This window comes from Ptiloglossa arizonensis, chromosome 8 (genome assembly GCF_051014685.1).
Source record: "Ptiloglossa arizonensis isolate GNS036 chromosome 8, iyPtiAriz1_principal, whole genome shotgun sequence".
NCBI lineage: Eukaryota > Metazoa > Arthropoda > Insecta > Hymenoptera > Colletidae > Ptiloglossa > Ptiloglossa arizonensis.
In genome coordinates, this window is record NC_135055.1 from 18,566,865 (window position 1) to 18,587,035 (window position 20,171).

Sequence of the window (20,171 nt, forward strand, 5' to 3'; positions counted from 1 at the left end):
TTCGTCATTCCTCGGATATGCAAAGGTCTCCGATTAGACTCATCGTCGAGCTTGTACGATTCGTCTCTGACGTCCGTTTCCATTTCTCATCCGCGAAACAGTCACGATGAATTTCTCTACGAGCGTCGAGTCACCGACTGGGCCTCGCGAAACGAACGAATACGTAATTATTTTAAACAGAACGCTCGCGGTGTCGTTGGATCTTTCGTGCGTTACTTACGTTCAAGTTGTACTCGTTCTCGCTTTCATTTCTCTCGGTTTCCTTCCGTTTCCCCAAATTGAAGAACGATGAAGACGTTTGTTAATATTTTGAACGCTTTCAGTACGTTCGAGTCTTCGTGAGGGAAAGAAGAGCTGTGGAAACAAGACACGTGATTGAAATAACAAAGAGAAAGATGAATGTTTTGTAGAAAGTGAACGGTCGAAATGAGAAATTGGAAATTCATAAGTTGTCGTTCGAAATTATTTCACATCGTACACTTTCAATTTTTAGCTTCGGTTGTTTAAACGACGAATCTTGTACTTCAAAATGAAAAAAAAAAAGTGGGCTCGTCCGGGATTTGAACCCGGGACCTCTCGCACCCTAAGCGAGAATCATACCCCTAGACCAACGAGCCATCGTTGAAAGACTATTCCAAAATTTGGTACACGAACTAATGATTGTGTTACCTTTTAATTATTAAAATTTGTAACGAAACGTATTGCCTTGTCGATAAATTGCGCGCAAAGTAATACGTCGCCCGATGATTTATATTCGTTTAAAGCGATCATTAACTCCCTTATCGTCACACGTAATGGAATTCAATGTTTTTTGTAGCCTTGAATGCATAATGAAATTAACGTGAACCGATGGATTAAGAAATTGTAATTATTTCGTTCAAAATATACGCGTACTAGCGAAGAAACGCGATAGTTTCAATTCTAGAGAAACGTTTCAACAAGATTTATGAATTTCTTATCGTTAAAGTTTGGATAGCATGTCCTGGATGCATTTAGCGTAGATTACACGCTGATTTCGTACGAAATAGAATTCTCTAAACATACGATAACGACCTCTGTAATACTATATATACATTCTATAACAAACCATCATCAACTTGGCGCCGTGGCTTAGTTGGTTAAAGCGCCTGTCTAGTAAACAGGAGATCGAGGGTTCGAATCCCTCCGGGGCCTAGTCCATATTTTTTTTTTTATTGTCTTTTTTATCGGTATTTTTGCTAACTAAAAAAACGTTAATTAGCACGATTAAATGCATTTGTGCTGCTTCTATATATAACTTATAGTCGTGACGACACAACCGAGTACTGAGACGCGATTAATTTCAACTCGAAAGAAACAATTCAAAATCATTGTTGGAGCAAATATTGCAATATTTGGTGTGTCCCTCGTGACGAGTAACGTAGTCATTCGTTTATTTTCCATTAGATCGCTTATGAAATTTTGTCACGATCCCAATGTTTCGCGTAATAATAAAACCGGTTTCGTCACGGAAGCTTTATCAATGTGGTTATTTCCTTGTCATATTAATTTCGTCGTAATCTTTATTTTCCTTTTTTTTTTTTTTGCGGATTTAATTTTTCGAGACTATTAGGGACAATTAAAGACAGGACATCCTTTGGAGAGCAATAAGCGCGTTACCAAATCCTTCCGTTGGGAAATCGTAGGCTTATCTCGCGAGTTGTTGGTCGCGAAGGATTTCCGCTTTTGCAGCGTTGCGACGTAATCGAGCATTGTCATCCTGTGGAAATATACGGCATATTTGCGTGATCGATACCGTAACGACGTCCCATGGTAACGAAGCGTTTGAGAAAATGTTCCAACGTTGAGACTTGGAACGGTTTCGACTGCATTTTGCTCCACGCTGAAACTACTCGTAGATAATTGAAAAGATGGGAAATACGGAGAGCAATGTAGCCAGCGGAGTAAAGAAACAAACAGATGCTGGATCTATCTTGATGTACAACTTGGTAGATTTAAAAGGTACGTACAGTGTCTGACGGTACATGGATACACGGTAGATAAATGGAGCGCGTTGAAAAGGTAGTATTCGAGCTTTTTCCAATGTTACGGCGTTCTTGTAATATATTCTTTTCTCATAATAAAAACGATTACAACACGTTCCACGTTTATCGAACCGCTTCCTCCTAGATATATTTCCTTAGGTCTCTCATTATATTATGAAATTCAAAACACGAGTTTTATACAATTGGACACTTTTCGGTAAAATGTTATTTAGGTGTTATACCTGACAAGTATGTTACGATTTTTTATATTTTTCGTTCCAAATATATATATTAATAACGTGATATTGTATCGTTGAATAAAACCAGTACCTAATAGTTTGGTAATTTTATTTATCTTACGAGACCTTTTCTAACAAACGTTCGAAAATCGTTTGTTTCCATGGAACTTTTACTATACGGATTCGAAACTATCTATTCCACGAGTTCCGTACTCTAATGGCAACGTATTGAAAATAATTCCACACGAACAGGTATTCTCTTGAACGAAACGTACAAGTTCGAATAGAATTTATTCAAAAACGAAAGATAACTGTTTGTTTCGATCCCTGCTGTTTATCCAATTACCTCAAACGGAAGAACGCAAGATTAAGATAGTTCTCTGGGTGTTCTCCAACAGGAGGTGGTTTATTGGTAGACATGATGAAAAGAGCCACGCAAACCAAACAGTACGCCGAGCTTGATCACGCTTTGAGGACAAAAGTGGAACCGTATTTGTACAACAAGGGTAGAGGTAAATGGATTCCAATCGAGAAGCTGGTTTTGCTACGGAACAAAGATCGACCGAAGCATAAAATGGTAAAGGAGAAAATGTACAAAGATCCACGGAACGTTTCTTCTTTTTTACTTCGTCGTGTGTTCGCTTTGTAGCTACCACCGTTAAAGGCTATGGAGAATCCAACCGATTACGACATAGACAAGGACATGGGCGACGATGAAGTCGACGAGACGAGAATAGGTAAGGAAAAATAGAAAAAAAAAAACAATACAGATGGTATCGAACATCAAGGAATGTCCGAGACACCGAAATATATACGTTGTTTCAACGAGTGTCCAGATAAGAGCAAGTACAGAATGGTCTGTTGGAGTTTGAGTCAAAGAGGCGCGGTCGGTGAAACTGCGTTACATTTGTGCATGTTGCACGCAACTGCTATTCACATCGACCTGGCAAAACGTTTGTTGCGCTTTTATCCGAAGCTCATCAACGATATCTACATCAGCGACGAATACTACGGTGAGTCGAGGACCAGAATAATCTTTCTGTGTAACTGAAACCAGACACAGATTTTGCAGTGACAGGGAAAAATTTGAACGACGAAGAAATATTTGTTCGGTACGATGACAATAGAAAAATATTCATTTTTATTAAGACAGACCCCTGATACCGAAACTCGACTTACTATACTACTCGTTGGACTATAAAAATGTGAATGACGAAAAAAACATTTGTTCGGTACGATGAAAATAGAAAAATATTCATTTTTATTAAGGAAGATCCCTGGTACCGAAACTCGACTTACTACAGTAAGTAGTAATTACGAAACTCGTTGGGCTATGATAGACAAAAATATGAATGACAAGAAGAAAATTATTTGGTACGCTGTATAAGAAATAGAAAAAAGTTCATTTTTATTAAGATAGATGGAACCGAAACTCGACTTTGTAACTGTTACCTCGAGGACTCGATTTCGCTTCAACTGTTCAAAGATTATCGTAACTCGTTCTTTTGGAATCTACAGGCGAGAGTGCATTGCACATTGCGATTGTAAATGAAGATCCATCTTTGGTGAAGCTGTTGCTCGACAGCGGAGCGGATGTTCACGAAAGATGCGTGGGGAACTTTATGTGCCCCGAGGATCAAAAAGCGTCGCGTGCCGACAGTGTGGATCACGAGTGGGTGTCCGTGGCTCCTGAAACGAATTACGACGGGTAATACAATGCTTTTGAGCATGATTCGAGGGGTTACACCACTTCTGTCGATACCAACGTACGAGTTACAATCGCAGAAATCGCTACCATTTTTTGTTACATTTTTTTATTTTCGTATACATTAAGATTATGTAAAAGAATTTCCTTTCGAAACTCGTCACACGTTCCACTTACAACGGAAAGTTCACTTCGATCCGTCGAATATTATTCTACATCGACAACACCGATGTCCTCGATCCCTTGCTAATATTATTTCCTCGAATTAGGTTACATTATTACCTCGTAACTTTCATTTCCCGACGCGTAAGCTACTTCTATCGGTGTATATTGTTTCTATTCTCTTTTGTACACGTTTCCGTTTTCTCATTTCTTGGCGCGTAAGCTACTTCTTCTCTTGTATATTATTCCTATCCTCTTTTGTAGACACTTTTGTTCGATCACTTCTGCTGTATATTATTTCTACTCTTCCCTGTACGTGCTCCTGTTCGCTCGATTCTTTTTACACAGTACTGAAAAACTACCGTGGAATAAATAACGATGGCGATAAATTCGTAAGAATACCCGCTAGAATAATTCCATCGTGAAAAAAATCCTGGCTCGAAGAAAAAATTTTTATCGTACCCATCTCCTTATGCAATTAACACTTGAAACTTGGAGCTCGATAAAATTTCGTTATTTCGTTTTCCTAAATGGAGAATATATATATAATTTAATCAAATGTTTATACGCTCCAAACAAATCGTGTTTCATTTTCACCAAAAAAAACGAAATGACTTTCCGAACAACCCAATAATTCAAACATTTTTTTTTTCACACTAATCGATTTTTATTTCAAAACGCAGCCTTTTTGGACCAAGAAGAATGTTACATTTTCTTTTTTTTACATTCATCGATTTTTATTTCAAAACGTCCCCATAAAGAGTGGTGCAACCCCTCGAAGAATTTCCGAAAGAGCTCAAAGTATTTTATTAGCATAGAGATATTAACATAGGTACGTCTATTGGGGGGAGTACCCTTTGAGCTTCGCAGCCTGCTTGGGCCAAGAAGAATGTTACAGATTGGTACTGGCGAGGGGGGCGGATCCCGATAAACAGGACACGAACGGAAACACCGTTTTGCACATGCTGGTGATCTACGAAAAGATGGTAAGAGTATGAGAAACGTATCGTCACGGATCGGTATGACGAGCTCCTTTCGCAACGCAAGGCTACGTTCGACATGGCGTACGAGGTAGGTGCGTCCCTGTCGCTAAGAAACGCTCAACATCTGACGCCCTTGACATTGTCGGCGAAATTGGCCAGGATCGAGCTGTTCTTTCACATTCTGAACATCGAGCGAGAAATCTATTGGCAGATCGGGAGCATCACGTGCGCGGCGTACCCTCTCTCGCAAGTAGACACCATTGACGTCACCACGGGGAACATCAGCCACAATTCCGCCTTGAATCTTGTGGTTTTCGGCGTGAGTGGAACAAGCACAATTGCACCGTGCCCTTCAACTCTTTGACTTGCACGCAAAACATGATACGACGTTAACTCGACGCGTTACGAGCATCCAGTGTAGAATAACATGCTTGTTCGACACTGGAACTACCAAAGTGGTCAAGTCGACCTATTTCTAACTTCTTTTCAAAGTTACTCGTTAACAATGACTCTGTCTACAGTATTCGTGGACGATTATCAAAATGTACAACGAATGGTACTCGTAAATTAATTCGCCCTTTCCCTATCTAACTTCGAAGATACTTATGTGATCCTTATGTGATACGAATAGTAATACGCTCACTGTCGGTGGTTCTAGTGTTACGTTGTAGGTTGTCGATACGAATGAATCGCGATCGATAACTTTTTTCACACCGTATACGCGCTCGTAAGCATTTATCGAGTAATCGTCTGAGCCCTCATGGTCACCGATAGTTGTCAGTCGAGATGATAGAAGTTTCTTCTCGCCTTTCAGGAGACGGAAGAACACTTGGAACTGATGGACGGCATTCTGATCGACCTGTTGAACGCGAAATGGAACACATTCGTTAAATCTCGATTCTATCGTCAATTCTTCCTCTTTTGTTTCTATTTCGTCCTCTCCCTGATCAGCTTCACCCTTCGTCCAGGACCATCGTTGACCTCGTCCACCGAGACGACGAGCACACCCACTGCTACCACCGAATCGTCCACGACGCTCGTACCCGATCTTCTCTCGAATTTTACCACGATCGCGAACGAAATCACGAGCAATCGTCAAAACTTCAGCCTCTCGGAGCTGGTCGGGAGGATCGTGGCCACCAGCTTGATCGCGAACCTCAGATCTACTTTAAACGTAACACCAACCCACATCGAGAAGCTGAAGCTCGACATCGTGGCCGATGTAACGTCCACGTTGAGGAACGTTTTCTCGCTGAACGCCGATGGGAACGAGAATCAATTTTTTAACAGTACCTACGAAACGATCGGGCACGTACACCAACGTAAAAACGATACCGATTATCTCAAAGTCGCGATCAACGAGAGTTTGCTCCTCACGACCAAGTCGTTGCTCGATGGCGTGACGATGACCGGGAGTAACGACAGAAACAACTGGTACGTTGTATTTCGTCGAGGTCGAAAGTCCGAAACGGTAACAAAGTTTCTCTTTTTTTTTTAAGAACCATTCGACGTACCGATTTCCAAACAAAACGCTTTTAAAGTTTAGGCAACGTTGAAGTACACGGGTTTCGTTTACGGATGATTGGACGATTGTTGGCAACCTGTGTTTGTTTTACTCGAAATTACGAATAAAGATAGAAAATTGTACGTAACAATTAGGTGGAACAACCTCACCGAGGAGTGCAGACTGATGCAGCTTTCAACGTTCTCGGGAAAGATTCGACTGATCGCGGAACTGATGATGGAAGTCGCGGCTGGCCTCTACATATTCGCGGCGTTACGGGAGGCCAGGTTTCTGGGCCTGAATATGTTCATCGAGAATCTGGTGAGACGATAACGACGTGAATCGAGAATTACGCGCGTGCAAATTGGTACGATGGAAAAATCGAAACGACCAAGTGACCAATGTATTTTTACTTTTCGTACGAAATATTTCGTCGAGAGTGCTTCAGTTTCTTTCGAGACGTAAAAAGTTTCGAGCGCAAACGATCAAAGATTCTACACGAATGTTTCATTTTTGACCAATATTCTCTGTTAGAGAAACTTTTCAATCCACTCGGTAGATATCATTGAATTCGATCGATGGAAAGGTCGACGCTAACGAGAATTATTTCCAGATGACCGCACCGTCGCGAGTCATGTTCCTCTTCTCCTGCTGCATACTGTTATCCTTCCCGATCCTGAGACTGTCCTGCGCGGACCAGGTCGAGGACATGCTGGCGGTCGTCGTGATGTTAACCACCGCGCCGTATTTCCTGTTCTTCTGCAGAGGTTTCAAGACGGTCGGCCCTTTCGTCGTGATGATCTACAGAATGATCATGGGGGATCTGCTACGTTTCGTGTCCATCTACTCGGTGTTCGTGATGGGATTCTCTCAGGGTAACGAACCGGGAACCGGATCGAAATCGTTCTCCATTTTTCCCGACCGATTTCGTTCCGTTTTTTACGAACGTGGCTCACCTCCTTGGCCTGAAACTTTTGGCACACGATTAAAGATATATCGCGTCTTATTTTATTCGTATCGCGGGTATAAATAGACCACGAGATCGATCGTCTATGAGATCGATCCGGTCGGCCGATCAAACGAAACCGCATCAACCGCCGATACTAAGAGCAGTTAACGATCGATCGACTCAATCGAAATGCCACGGACGTTAACCAGTCCATATGCATGTATATATGTATACACTTCACCGTGCGATCCGCTTCTTTCTTCGCCTTCGTTTTTTTTTTCCCCTCTTTTCTTTTCCTTTCGGAGTCATTAACCAAATTATAACGGCGTCGATGAGACGATACCACTTTACGTTATGACCTAATCGTCTGTTTTGCCGCATCAGAAGCGACATTGACACAGATTATTACACTGGAAGCTCTTCTAATGTGAAACGTTCTACTAAGGACCGAGGCACTACGCCAAGATCTTACTGAGTTAACTACGCCGCGTTATTACGCAATTTCACTTTAACGAGCTTTGTCGTACGGTTCAAATTTCTTCTCAATTTTTGTTTACCATCGATCCGCATTACCCGTGATTTTACCGTCTTCGCGTATCTTGGATCGGTGTCGGCAGAACATGGAACGGACGTTCGTGTGTCCGTCTTCTTTGTTTTCAATTGGAAGAATAAGGAAAACCGTACGATCGTGATACAAAGAGTCGCTCGTTCGATAACGACCTTACCCTTTGTAATTTTTTGCGGTTAAATCGCATCGAAACCTGCAATACCGACCAAATATGCCGGTACGACATTGTATTTCTTTATCATCCATCAATTTCCTCGTCTTTCAGCCTATTACATTATATTTCTATCCTTCGACAATCCTAATACACCGGAAGGGGTCGACGATTCGATAAGCAATCCAATGCCCTCGCCAATGGAGAGCGTGATGGCAATGTTTCTTATGAGCATGACGAACTTTGGTGATTATTATGGCGCGTTCGAGAGAACGCAACACGAGATGGAAGCCAAGGTACATACTCGGTCCGTTAACAATTTCTTGCTGTTTCATGTGTATCTTTTTCTTACAATGTTTAGATGGTTAATATTTACACTCGATCTCGTATATTTACACGTATCGTATATTTCACTGTATTTTCATCGCATTATTTTCGTGACTAGGTTAAGAACAGTATATAGTTGTACCATTCCTTTATACCATAATGTATAACCTTACGTCTATATTCTTTGATTTATTTCAATACTTCTGTATATTTTGTACACAATTCTGGCACAACGAAGGCATATTGTTATTATTATTTTACCGCTTGAATGGGCGAGTAGCGTCGGTAACTCGGCTCATTCTATCGACAGATAGCGACAGTTCACGCGAACACTAATTCTGTTGTAGCTTCTGTTCGTTCTGTACATGGCGATCGTTGCGATTTTGCTCGTAAACATGTTGATCGCTATGATGGGGAACACGTATCAGAAAATCGCCGAAACTAGGAACGAATGGCAGAGACAAGTACTTCTTTCCCTCTCTTTTTTCGTATGTTATTGACGATCACTGTTTTTACAAAGTATGTGTTGCAGTGGGCGCGCATAGTATTGGTAGTAGAAAGAGGAGTAAGTCCGAAGGAAAGGCTGAAAAAATTAATGGACTATTCGCAGCCAATGTCCGATGGTCGGAGAGCGTTGGTACTTCGTTTGAATCAGTCGGTAAATAATAGCTAATCGGCGCGTTAAAATTATAACACGCGGAACGATTAAGCGTCACACATGTTTTAGGAAGAGGATAAAGAAGAAATGAAAGAAATTTTAGAAATGAAGAGGACACATGACAAATTGTACAAGAAAAGGCAGGCAAAAATGGCAAAGGAAAAGGCCGTCGCAACCGAAGATAATGTTCTTTTGTAACAAACGCATCTTTCGATGTACTCCTCAATGTAATCAACGACCGTGGTTGTAAAATATTTATTGAACATCTTTGTGACGAAAAATATAAACGTGTAAATATATGAATTACAAAAACAAGGGACGTATAAATACGTAATAAGTGGCAACCGATTGCCACTTAATACCATTCTGGTATTCTCACTGTTGTTTAAAAAATTGTGACCAATTATAATTTATTATCTTTTACTCGCGATGATTCCCATGTTTCGCATTTTATTAAAACTTTTTAAAGTTATAAAAAAAAGCAGTTAAGATAACGGCGTTTTAAATTTTATAGAAGAAGGAAAAATGGCGTCCTCTATACATGGCACCCTGAACAATTGCACGGATTGCATATCCCTAAAGCCGGCACTACAATGCGAGTCGACTAATGAATGATACTATGGACATAACGTAAAAGCAATAGACCCATGGTGGTAACTATAACGACCCTTTACTATAGCTAATAATAACAAGTTTGTTGCTTCGAGTTGTAGTTTCTTTGAAAGATAAACATCCTGAAAAAAAACCTGAACATTTACAGATATATATATATACATATTTATAAAAATGAGTAAATTAAAATCGCCGATCGATTATAAAAGTTTGGAGCTAGAACTTGCTGAGGCTCTTAAAGTCGACGAAACGTACAGATTACAGAATGAAGCGAAACTCAGAGCGATAGAACAGAATGTTCCTACATACGAAGACTTTAGACAAATGGTAACGATATGATGCGTTTATCTCAAGAACCTACCTTAACCTAAGTATGATTCACTCTTAGGTGAATGCTGCGCATTTGAGACCCTTGGAACGTGTCGACGTTACATCTAAAGTAAAGAGATCATGGAATCCTGTCGCTAATAATAATAAGTCGAATACGACAATGGCACATGACAAGTTTGAAGACAAACGACTCGACAAAGACAAAAGAAGCAACGGCGAATCTATTGAAGCTTGATGTACAAACAAAGAATACGAAGCCAATTTTAAATATCTTAGAAGTTTAAGGTATACCATATGCGAATCTTAATGTTAGATGACTCGTCTATTTGAATGTAAATGCATACGCTTTGAAACGTTATGTCAGAGATATCTTAGGAGAGAAAATTTTTGTTGAAATCCTTTTGAGATTGGTTCCCGAGCTAATAGATGTTTATCTTCATCACTTTGTTGTGATTACGAACGGTATCGAGTCCGTCGTTGAAATTCCATTATAAGTGAATACAACAGATTCTCCAATGCAATGTTTTTTTTCAACAGACAAAAATAGTGCAACGCGCAGACAGCTATTCCATGAGTTGTTTGCCAAAGCAGAATGTCAAGGCGGGCTTCTCAAAAACACAATCAACATTGGTATTAACTTATTGCGTCAAAATTGATTCGACAAACGAGAATTTGTGAGAAAAATAAATTATAAAAAATCAAGTAAAAAAATAAAAATAAATTCTTGATTTTCGTAACGTCAAATGTAAAGGTTGAAATAATTTTGAAAGAGTGTAAGCATGCGTACTGACCAACATCGAGAAAATCACGTGATCGTCGAATGCTCAATATGGCCGCGTATACCGTAACATTAGTTCGAAGTACCGTGATTGTAGCCGATTAATGTCTAGTTTGAAGATTGATCGAAATTCCGAGAAATTCGAGTCTATTCTTCTTTTAATCCGAAATGATTCGAAAACTTAGTACTGAATCCTCTTGTTATCGTCGTCCGAAAGGCATCTCGCGATGCGTACACGTATGTACGTGGAATGACCCAATGTTGTATGTGTGTGCATATATGTCGTACGTCCGCACGCATTCAGTAAACAAACAGAACCGTTGAATCGTCCGATAGAATGTCAAATTATAGTGCTCCTTGAAATTCCGTTAGAGAGAAATTAGCAAATACATGCGGAACATTAACTGTCAAAAACCGCGATACCATCTAATCGAAAACGTTTCGATAAGATATTAGGCATGTAACGTATGTATGGAACTATATACGTACAGTTCATTTAGCTGGTGTAACACTTTGATATCACGTGACGCGAATAATATATCGTAATAAGCAAAACGAGTAATATCTATAGCAACTGCAAGTTCTGTAGTCGGAAGGAATATACATACACGTCGTACAATTATTTAGCATCCTATAAAGATAGAAATAATAGTCGTGTATCCGTGGTAAACGATAAACAGAATTTACCGAGTGTCTTGTCGAGAATATGCGGTTAGAAGAGATGCCATTGCGTTTGAGCTCGGACGAGCGGGATTTTGAAATGGACGAGGAAACTGACTATCTTCTTCAGCCCTCTGAAGACAGTATACGACTTTTAACTTCAAGAAGACGACGAATTAACGATTGTTCTATATTTCTCAGGAATTTTCTTTGTGGGTGAGTATTATCTATGTTTAATATTTCCGAAAAGAAACATATAAAAAAGAATAAGTACATAATCTTCGATCAACGTTTTATATTAAGCTAATTACAATGGTAGCCAACGTGACGAATAATAAAAGTCTATCGAATTAGCACAGGAAGTGTAACATTTAAACATATAAATGGATATCCAAGAAAATTAAGGCTTGCTTGTGTTTGAAAATTGCCGCGATATGTAACTAACAGTGCGGATATGTGATTCTAAAAAAATACACAGACGATAAGATTGTGCAACATTTTTAATAACACGCATTTGAAGGAGTATTAATAACATAGTTTTACACAATAAGTATTAAAATTTAAATTACGTGAAATGTTTTAATTTCTAATTTTTACGAAATTTATATTGCCTAATGTTGCATTACTATTTGTTATTGGTAAATAGTAAGTATGGTGAAAATTCTTTAATAAATAGTTCCAATTTTTAATAAATCCTTATACGATCGATTACAATGAAAATTAATAAGAATTCTTAATTTTTGAAACTATTACCGAATGTTTATATTTACAAACTTAAATACATTTCGCAAAAACTTTAGAAAAATGCAAAAAATATTCTACTGTAAATGAAGTATGTACGGGCATAATTCGATTCACTGTGGCAAGTAAGCGAATTCGTCTTGTAAGTGCGTGCTTCGTGGATGTTATGATGTCACAACAGAGTCGTGTTGAACGTCGAAATATATTTCCGAGACAATTTTTCTTAACGAGAGAATAAATAATACTGTTTTCTTATATGGTTTGTAACGAAGAAATATCTAAATGGAGACGCAGAGCAATGTTATAAGGCTATCGAAAGAAGATATCCCGTTAATATCTAAGCCGCGAAATGACAACTCGTGGACAAGGTGACGTACATTTTGCTGTGTCCAAGAAATTTCGATTTCCCAACAATTTTAATCCTTCTAAAACTGTTAATTAGATATTGTCAACTATTTTTATGATATTTAGCTCGATTTTGATTATGTTTTGCAAAAAGTATCGATAAATTTGTTTCCTGTTCCATTCCATATTAAATAAGTACGTGCGTCTCGCATTACAATCGTTAAGTACAAACTTTCGATGCCTTTTCGTTTTCCATAATTTTTCATCTGAATAATTAGCTCACAATTAATTCGATAATAATGTTGTTGATACATTATAATAAAAATAATATAAAATTAGTCAGAGAACAAATAGTTTCTTCTCTGCCTACTTATTCATCATTTTACCCTCATAGGTGTTGTACCTGGATGTGGAGGAGGTGTTGTAGAAAACGTGAATTAAGAGCTAGAGTTATTCACATTGGTCAACCAATGCAAGAAAAATTTCCTACTAATGTTATACGAAATCAAAAGTATAATTTTGTTACATTTCTGCCCTTGGTAAGATTTGATACCAAGCACTAAAATATAATCTAACATAGAACAAGAAAAGTAATGATTGTTTTTTTGTTTCTTAGGTTCTTTTTCAACAATTCAAATTTTTCTTGAATTTATATTTTTTGCTTATGGCTATATCTCAGTTCATACCAGACATACGAATAGGATATTTATATACATATTGGGGACCATTATGTTTTGTGTTAACTGTTACAATTTGTCGAGAGGCGATCGATGATTTTAGACGATACAAAAGAGACAAAGAAGTTAATGCCCAAAAATATTACAGACTGGTAAAAGGTTTTGATACACCAGAATTAGTACCAAGCTCCAAGTTGCGAGTAGGTGATCTGGTAAGCAATTGAATAAAATAGTTAAAAAGCACCAGTCAAAATAAAATATAATGTAGAACAAACAATAAATACTCTCTTCTTATATTCCAAGGTAATTGTGGAAAAAGGTCAAAGAGTACCAGCTGATTTGGTTTTATTGCGTACAACAGAAAAATCTGGAGCATGTTTTGTGAGAACTGATCAATTAGATGGAGAAACAGATTGGAAACTACGACTGGCTGTGCCAGCTACTCAAAAATTGGAAAATGATTCACAGTTGTTTGATATCAAAGCAAGCCTATATGTTGAAAAACCACAAAAAGACATACACAGCTTTATTGGAACATTCACAAGAGTGAGTCTTCAAATGTTCAATTTGTTTTTAAAAGTTATTTATAATGTGGAATAAATTGTATTGTACTTTGTTTCAGTATGATGGTTACAGTAGTGAAGAAAGTTTAGGTGTAGATAATACTTTATGGGCAAATACGGCTGTTGCTTCAGGTTCAGCTCTTGGTATTGTTGTATACACAGGACAAGAAACCAGGTCTCTTATGAATCACTCTGCTCCACGATCAAAAGTTGGCTTACTAGATCAAGAAATAAATCAATTGACAAAGGTATTGTACAACTATGAAAATTGTGTAACTTGAACTATAATTGTGTTTATTATTTTATTACATCATTTATTCTAAATTTTAATTTTATAGGTATTGTTTTGTGCTGTGATCGGTCTTGCATTAGTAATGATGTCTTTAAAAGGATTTAGTGGGCCATGGTACCGTTATATGTTTCGTTTCGTTTTACTATTTTCGTATATAATACCAATCAGTTTAAGAGTAAACTTGGATATGGGAAAAGCTTTTTATGCATGGTGCATACAGAGAGACAAGGAAATTGTTGGAACAGTCGTAAGAACGACTACTATCCCGGAAGAACTTGGTCGCATTTCGTATTTGCTAAGTGACAAAACCGGCACATTAACGCAGAATAAAATGGTTTTCAAAAAGTTACACTTGGGCATGATATCTTATGGTCAAGAAACATTTGACGAAGTTATGTCCGTGCTGAGAACATGTTACTCTTCTGTCTCCAAAACTTCGCCGGTAAAACCAGCGGCATCCTTACACAGCGGAAAAGTTAGAAGGTCTGAAAGTACTAGGATATACGATGCTGTGCATGCTTTGGCATTATGCCACAATGTAACACCGGTTTACGATGAAATAAACAAATCTACTAATTTGGACACGGTCAGTGTACAAACAGGAAAAACAGAAGATTCAGGTTCCATTCAAAGGTAATTTTCGCAAAATTAATAATAATGTTATAATATGTAATGCGTGTGTTTACATTACTTTTATTTTAGTCAAACTGAAGCAGATCAACATTATTATTTGCCAGAGCAAAAACGTAATTATCAAGCCTCTAGCCCAGATGAAGTAGCTTTGGTTAAATGGACAGAAGAAATGGGATTAGCTTTAGTTAAGCGCGATTTAAATATTATGCAGTTGAAAGCTCCAAGTGGCAAAATTTTGAACTACACAATTCTACAAATATTTCCATTTACATCGGAAACCAAAAGAATGGGAATAATAGTGAAAGAGGAATCTAGTTCTGAAATAGTATTTTATTTGAAGGGAGCAGATGTAGTAATGTCCGGAATAGTACAATATAACGATTGGCTGGAAGAAGTTTGTGGTAATATGGCTCGAGAAGGTTTGAGAACGCTAGTTGTTGCAAAAAAAAATTTAACGGAAGAACAGTATCTCGATTTTGAAGCAAGGTATGCTTGTGTATGTTCTGTGATAAAATGATTAAAAATCGTTTATTACTTCGGAAATATTTTCCTTTTAGATATAATTCAGCAAGGATGAGCGTCAGTGATCGTGTTCCAAGAGTTGCCGCAGTTATCGAAAGTTTAGAAAGGGAGATGGAATTACTGTGTGTAACTGGTGTTGAAGATAGATTACAAGATAGTGTAAGACCAACGTTGGAAGTATTAAGGAATGCTGGAATTAAAGTAAGCGCCTTACATAGAATTCAGTTATCTTTTTCTTTTGTCAGTAGATTTAACTTTTTATGATTTTTAGATTTGGATGCTAACAGGGGACAAATTAGAAACGGCAACTTGTATAGCGAAATCTTCGTGTTTAGTTTCACGAACGCAGGGTCTTTACGTTTTTAAATCTGTGGTAACTCGTACAGATGCTCATTTGGAGTTAAACACATTTCGTAAAAAGCAAGATTGTGCCTTAGTTATCAACGGAGATTCTCTAGAGGTGTGTTTACAGTGCTATGAACAAGAATTTTTGGAACTAGCGTGCGGCTCGCCTGCTGTTGTTTGCTGTCGATGTTCCCCTACACAAAAAGCCGAAGTTGTCAGTCTTATCCAAAGACATACAGGTAAAAGAACCGCGGCTGTCGGAGATGGTGGAAACGATGTATCTATGATACAAGCAGCAGACGCTGGTAAATACTGTTTTCATGGTGTCCTATTAAAATGAATTATAAAGTAACAGATGACAAGTTTCGTTTTGTAGGTATAGGTCTTGAAGGTCTTGAAGGAAGACAGGCCTCTTTGGCTGCAGATTTCTCCATCTCTCAGTTTAGCCATTTGGCTAATCTTTTGTTGGTTCACGGACGGAGGAGTTATAAACGTTCTGCTGCTTTAAGTCAATTCGTTATTCATCGTGGTTTAATTATTTCGACCATGCAAGCTGTATTTTCTGCAGTTTTTTATTTATCATCGGTATCCTTGTATCAGGGATTTTTAATGGTGGGGTAAGAAAAGATTAGATAATCTCAAACCAATTGTTTACACTCGATAAAAATAATGGATAATCAAATTTCGAGAATAATAATAATTACAATTACTATTACTTTGCAGTTATGGAACAATATATACAATGTTTCCAGTATTTTCTTTGGTATTAGACAAAGATGTATCTGGAAAAATTGCGCTCACTTATCCAGAACTTTATAAAGAACTTAGTAAAGGTCGGTCATTGTCTTACAAGACATTTTTCATGTGGATTTTAATAAGCATATACCAGGGTAAATATACGTCTTAGAAATTTGTGTTGATCATTTGTATTTCAAGAATATATTAATCATTCGAATCGTGTATTTTCCAGGTGGAGTTATAATGTACGGTGCGCTTATAATGTTTGAAGATGAATTCATACATATAGTGGCCATCAGTTTCACAGCGCTTGTTTTAACAGAATTAATTATGGTGGCTTTAACAATCAGAACATGGCATCACATTATGATACTTGCAGAGATTTTCTCCTTGGCTCTTTATTTGTTATCTCTAGTCGTTCTTAAAGACTATTTCGGTATGTTAATGTACAGATTTAGTGGTGCATTAGAATTAGTTAAAGAAATTTAATTAATCGTTTCTGTTTAACACAGATGCTGAATTCATCAAAACTACAGACTTCTTGTGGAAAGTATTGCTGATAACTTTAATTTCTTGCATGCCATTGTATATCTTGAAATTCTTACGGAAAAAATTTTCGCCTCCTAGTTACACCAAGTTATCTTAAATTTTGATTACAATAATCTCACTTTGCAAAAGTAGCTCATATGGTGAATTAAAGAAGTCTGCTTTGTATCGAATGGTACGAAAAAGTATTTGCAAAGTAATTATCTTTGATTCCTGATTTGAGTCCTTTGCTCAGTATGAAATAAATAAACACCCATTTTGTAAATCTCCTCACTATTTTTCTAACTATGCTTCAAGTAATCAATAAATACAAAGTTTACAATTTAACATTAAAATGCAACTGTTACCGAAGTTTTCGAATTTCCTGTGCTATTAATATTATACTGAGCGTTCCAACTGGACCAACATAATGAGTCAAATCAGGCTTATTTTCATTCAAATTTTTAATTAAAGATAAATTATTTCATTATTCTATTAACGTATAAAATTATTGTGGATTGTTCTCTATTTATTCAATTTAGGTTAAAACGCTTTAAAATTATGATAATTGTAAATAGGGACTTTACCCTAAAATTGAGCTGTTTAATTGTGTTTTGTTAATGTTCATTTATGAAAATAATTAACACGAATGTTTCTTCCATAAAATGTGTTGGCACAACATATAGCATTTAATTCAGTTACACGTAATATTTACCGTTTATATTCGATCGTACCATTTACAGTATTTTTTATATTAAGTTTATAAACTCGGACGTTTAACTAACTAAAAGCATATATTGCCTTACTTGACGTTTTCTTCATGTATTTAATAAATATGTGAAAATATTCGAAATGAAATCTTCATTTTTATAAATTAAGCACTGAGAGATCTATTTACTATCGTTTTTCTTTAACGAAATACTTTTCTTTTATGTTTTAAATATAAGCTATATTTTCAAATACAATGTTATTCACTGCAATTTATTTCTTGTGAATACACAGCATTATAATAAAAGGAAATCGATTTTTATATTCGTGCGTAAATTATAAGCATGTAGAGCTAGTTGTAACTGTTATTAGTTATAATGTTGATGAAATGTATTGTACTATAGATGACATAGTTATTTCTAGGTAAATATTATTTGATTTAATGACATATTTGTAATTAATTTATGCGCAAATAAAATAATATATTCCTTTGTCTGATTAATTCTTTATTTCATTTTTTCCTTTAATTGCTTACGCAAGGAAATGTGTGATATTTAAAAACTAACAGTAGCCAATGGTTTATATTTTAAAGTAATCTGTTCCAATTTATCTAACTGTAACGTGTAGTTTCTCTGCAGCATATTTTCCTATTTGACTATGAATATTGTTTACTTCTATTTTTAATAATGTACGTTCCATATGTCTATACACTATAGTATAACAATGTGACACTCTTTTAGTGACAGGATGAGTATATACATCATTTAATATAATTTGTTCTACTCTGTCACCACCGATATACCGTGCTAAATCACAAAAATCTTTCATTGAATAAGATTCATTTTCAGGTAACCAAAAACTTATGTCATTTTTGCACTGAGGAAAAACGCTAATAGGCTGTAAAGAATACATTTTACTATTCACTAAGTTTTCATAAAATATTGATTATATTTTTATTACTTAATTATATTTCTCTACCTTATATTCTATTGCTGCATTAGGATCTTCAACTTTGAACTGGGACAAAAAACCAGTGTCTACACTCCAAAATAATCTGATATCAGGTATATTGTATAAACACATAGCTAATCTTTCTAGACCAAGTCCAAATGCCCATCCAATGCGTTCTCCTGCTCCAGAATTTTGTAGGATTTCTTGACGCATTATACCACATCCCAAAATTTCAAGCCACTGATCTTTATAATAGATTTCCAATTCCCATGACGGATGGGTAAAAGGAAAATATTCCTCAACCCATCTGAATTTTATTTCTGAAATAAAAATTTATAATTTTGAGTTTCATTAAAGTTCTGTTTATTTGTTTGAATACATTACCTGTTCCAAAAAGTGATTGTGCTAAACCTGTCAAAGTATTTTTTAATTCATGTTCCATTATTTTCACAGATTCCAAAGTATGACAACCTTGTTTGTCATTACTTTCTACACCTCTGTGTTCAAACAGTTTTAGGTCGTCTGAGCTTGTATTTTGAAACACTTCTTCTAATGTACATAGCCTGACAGCATCCACTTGATGGAAAACAGGATAATGAGTAGAATCTATTTGGTCTTTACGATAAACATCTCCAATTATAAGGAAATTGTTCAAACCCATAGATATTAGTTCTGTTTGGTGTGCAGTTGTATGTGCACGCAACAGAGTATTTTTATTTATATAATAACAATCACTTGTTTTCCTACTTGGATGGTCATTTGATACAAGAAGAGAGTCAAAATTTTGAGCAACGGTTACTATAGGCGATATGTTCTCGTACACACTGAATATTGGATTACCAATGCGATTATGAAATTGCATATAAAAATAATTAATAATACGTTGACGTATATGAGATAAAGGATGGTATGGAGTAATATACAGATTTCTTCCTACTTTGGAAATAATATTTTTAGTAATATTTGTCCAATCATCTGTTGGATACTTGTGACCAAACAATATTATTTCATTGCTTGATTGAGTTTCTGTAACTGTAGATAAGGCTTTATGTAGTGGTGACGTTAGTATCTTGTGCCCAAAATTTGTATACAGCCTATACCTACAAAAGTATACTTTAAATTCACTTAATTATTTACATTGTTGCAGTGCGATATATATTGTAAATAACCTAACCATCTTAGAATCATTGTGATAAAATAATTCTACGTATTTTAGAATCGCAGGTACTGTTTATCATCAATATTATTAACAGAAAATATATTTTACATAAACTTTCTGTATCTAAATTTTCTAATCACAAAGTAAAAAAGTTTATTAAAGAACGCGTATGTATGAATTTAAACAACATTCAAGGAGAATTTACAATATGATGATTCTTAGAGATAAAGCTATTCAATTGTTTCTTTTTGTAAAATTATGTATAAATTACAATTGAAATATTAACACTTAAGAGATCAAATTTGTATAAATTTGGATTTATGTAAACGATCAAAATTTAAAG

General features: G+C 36.4%; 4 protein-coding genes and 2 non-coding genes across 7 annotated transcripts; 4 read left to right on the top strand and 2 right to left on the bottom strand.

Moving 5' to 3' along the window:
* Nucleotides 1–545: 545 nt before the first annotated feature.
* Trnap-agg (transfer RNA proline (anticodon AGG)) lies at nt 546–617 on the bottom strand. The gene has a single exon. It is a non-coding gene; the product is annotated as a tRNA-Pro (tRNA).
* A 482-nt stretch (nt 618–1,099) lies between these two features.
* Nucleotides 1,100–1,173, top strand: Trnat-agu (transfer RNA threonine (anticodon AGU)). The gene has a single exon. It is a non-coding gene; the product is annotated as a tRNA-Thr (tRNA).
* Nucleotides 1,174–1,767: 594 nt separating this feature from the next.
* Nan (transient receptor potential cation channel subfamily V member nanchung) lies at nt 1,768–9,469 on the top strand. Its single transcript, XM_076317887.1, has 14 exons — nt 1,768–1,980; nt 2,641–2,819; nt 2,892–2,979; nt 3,079–3,255; nt 3,761–3,950; nt 4,942–5,095; nt 5,157–5,411; nt 5,907–6,526; nt 6,752–6,917; nt 7,210–7,471; nt 8,379–8,560; nt 8,939–9,055; nt 9,124–9,249; nt 9,319–9,469. The coding sequence occupies exons 1-14, from the start codon at nt 1,890–1,892 to the stop codon at nt 9,445–9,447; spliced, it is 2,736 nt and encodes a 911-aa protein (XP_076174002.1). The 5' UTR covers nt 1,768–1,889; the 3' UTR covers nt 9,448–9,469.
* Nucleotides 9,470–9,918: 449 nt separating this feature from the next.
* Nucleotides 9,919–10,920, top strand: LOC143149996 (dynein axonemal assembly factor 19). The gene is made up of 3 exons (XM_076317967.1): nt 9,919–10,188; nt 10,250–10,476; nt 10,729–10,920. Exons 1-2 carry the CDS (start codon nt 10,036–10,038, stop codon nt 10,424–10,426), a joined length of 330 nt encoding a protein of 109 aa, XP_076174082.1. The 5' UTR covers nt 9,919–10,035; the 3' UTR covers nt 10,427–10,476; nt 10,729–10,920.
* A 210-nt stretch (nt 10,921–11,130) lies between these two features.
* Nucleotides 11,131–17,884, top strand: LOC143149994 (putative phospholipid-transporting ATPase IIB). Of its 2 annotated transcripts, none has more exons than XM_076317963.1 (13): nt 11,131–11,845; nt 13,110–13,254; nt 13,332–13,604; nt 13,696–13,938; nt 14,015–14,203; nt 14,294–14,880; nt 14,950–15,366; nt 15,438–15,603; nt 15,674–16,052; nt 16,124–16,364; nt 16,471–16,637; nt 16,718–16,921; nt 16,998–17,884. In XM_076317963.1, the coding sequence occupies exons 1-13, from the start codon at nt 11,676–11,678 to the stop codon at nt 17,129–17,131; spliced, it is 3,315 nt and encodes a 1,104-aa protein (XP_076174078.1). In that variant the 5' UTR covers nt 11,131–11,675; the 3' UTR covers nt 17,132–17,884. The 2 variants fall into 2 exon arrangements, with proteins under 2 accessions (XP_076174078.1, XP_076174080.1); XM_076317965.1 differs by lacking the exon at nt 11,131–11,845 and adding an exon at nt 12,542–12,738.
* Nucleotides 17,885–18,203: 319 nt separating this feature from the next.
* Phers-m (Phenylalanyl-tRNA synthetase, mitochondrial) lies at nt 18,204–20,166 on the bottom strand. Its single transcript, XM_076317966.1, has 4 exons — nt 19,844–20,166; nt 19,054–19,769; nt 18,697–18,989; nt 18,204–18,615 (listed from the first exon to the last, which is right to left on the bottom strand). The coding sequence occupies exons 1-4, from the start codon at nt 19,855–19,857 to the stop codon at nt 18,325–18,327; spliced, it is 1,314 nt and encodes a 437-aa protein (XP_076174081.1). The 5' UTR covers nt 19,858–20,166; the 3' UTR covers nt 18,204–18,324.
* Nucleotides 20,167–20,171: the final 5 nt, after the last annotated feature.

Coding starts and splice junctions, on each gene's coding strand:
- LOC143149994 (XM_076317963.1), top strand. CDS start 11,676: ATGCGGTTAGAAGAGATGCCATTGCGTTTGAGCTCGGACGAGCGGGAT. Junction 13,605..13,695: donor AGTTGCGAGTAGGTGATCTG/GTAAGCAATTGA, acceptor TTATATTCCAAG/GTAATTGTGGAAAAAGGTCA. Junction 16,053..16,123: donor GATACAAGCAGCAGACGCTG/GTAAATACTGTT, acceptor TTCGTTTTGTAG/GTATAGGTCTTGAAGGTCTT.
- Nan (XM_076317887.1), top strand. CDS start 1,890: ATGGGAAATACGGAGAGCAATGTAGCCAGCGGAGTAAAGAAACAAACA. Junction 5,412..5,906: donor TGAATCTTGTGGTTTTCGGC/GTGAGTGGAACA, acceptor CTCGCCTTTCAG/GAGACGGAAGAACACTTGGA. Junction 9,250..9,318: donor TACTTCGTTTGAATCAGTCG/GTAAATAATAGC, acceptor CACATGTTTTAG/GAAGAGGATAAAGAAGAAAT.
- LOC143149996 (XM_076317967.1), top strand. CDS start 10,036: ATGAGTAAATTAAAATCGCCGATCGATTATAAAAGTTTGGAGCTAGAA. Junction 10,189..10,249: donor ACGAAGACTTTAGACAAATG/GTAACGATATGA, acceptor ATTCACTCTTAG/GTGAATGCTGCGCATTTGAG.
- Phers-m (XM_076317966.1), bottom strand. Junction 18,990..19,053: donor ACAATCACTTTTTGGAACAG/GTAATGTATTCA, acceptor TTTTTATTTCAG/AAATAAAATTCAGATGGGTT. Junction 18,616..18,696: donor ATGCAGCAATAGAATATAAG/GTAGAGAAATAT, acceptor TATTCTTTACAG/CCTATTAGCGTTTTTCCTCA.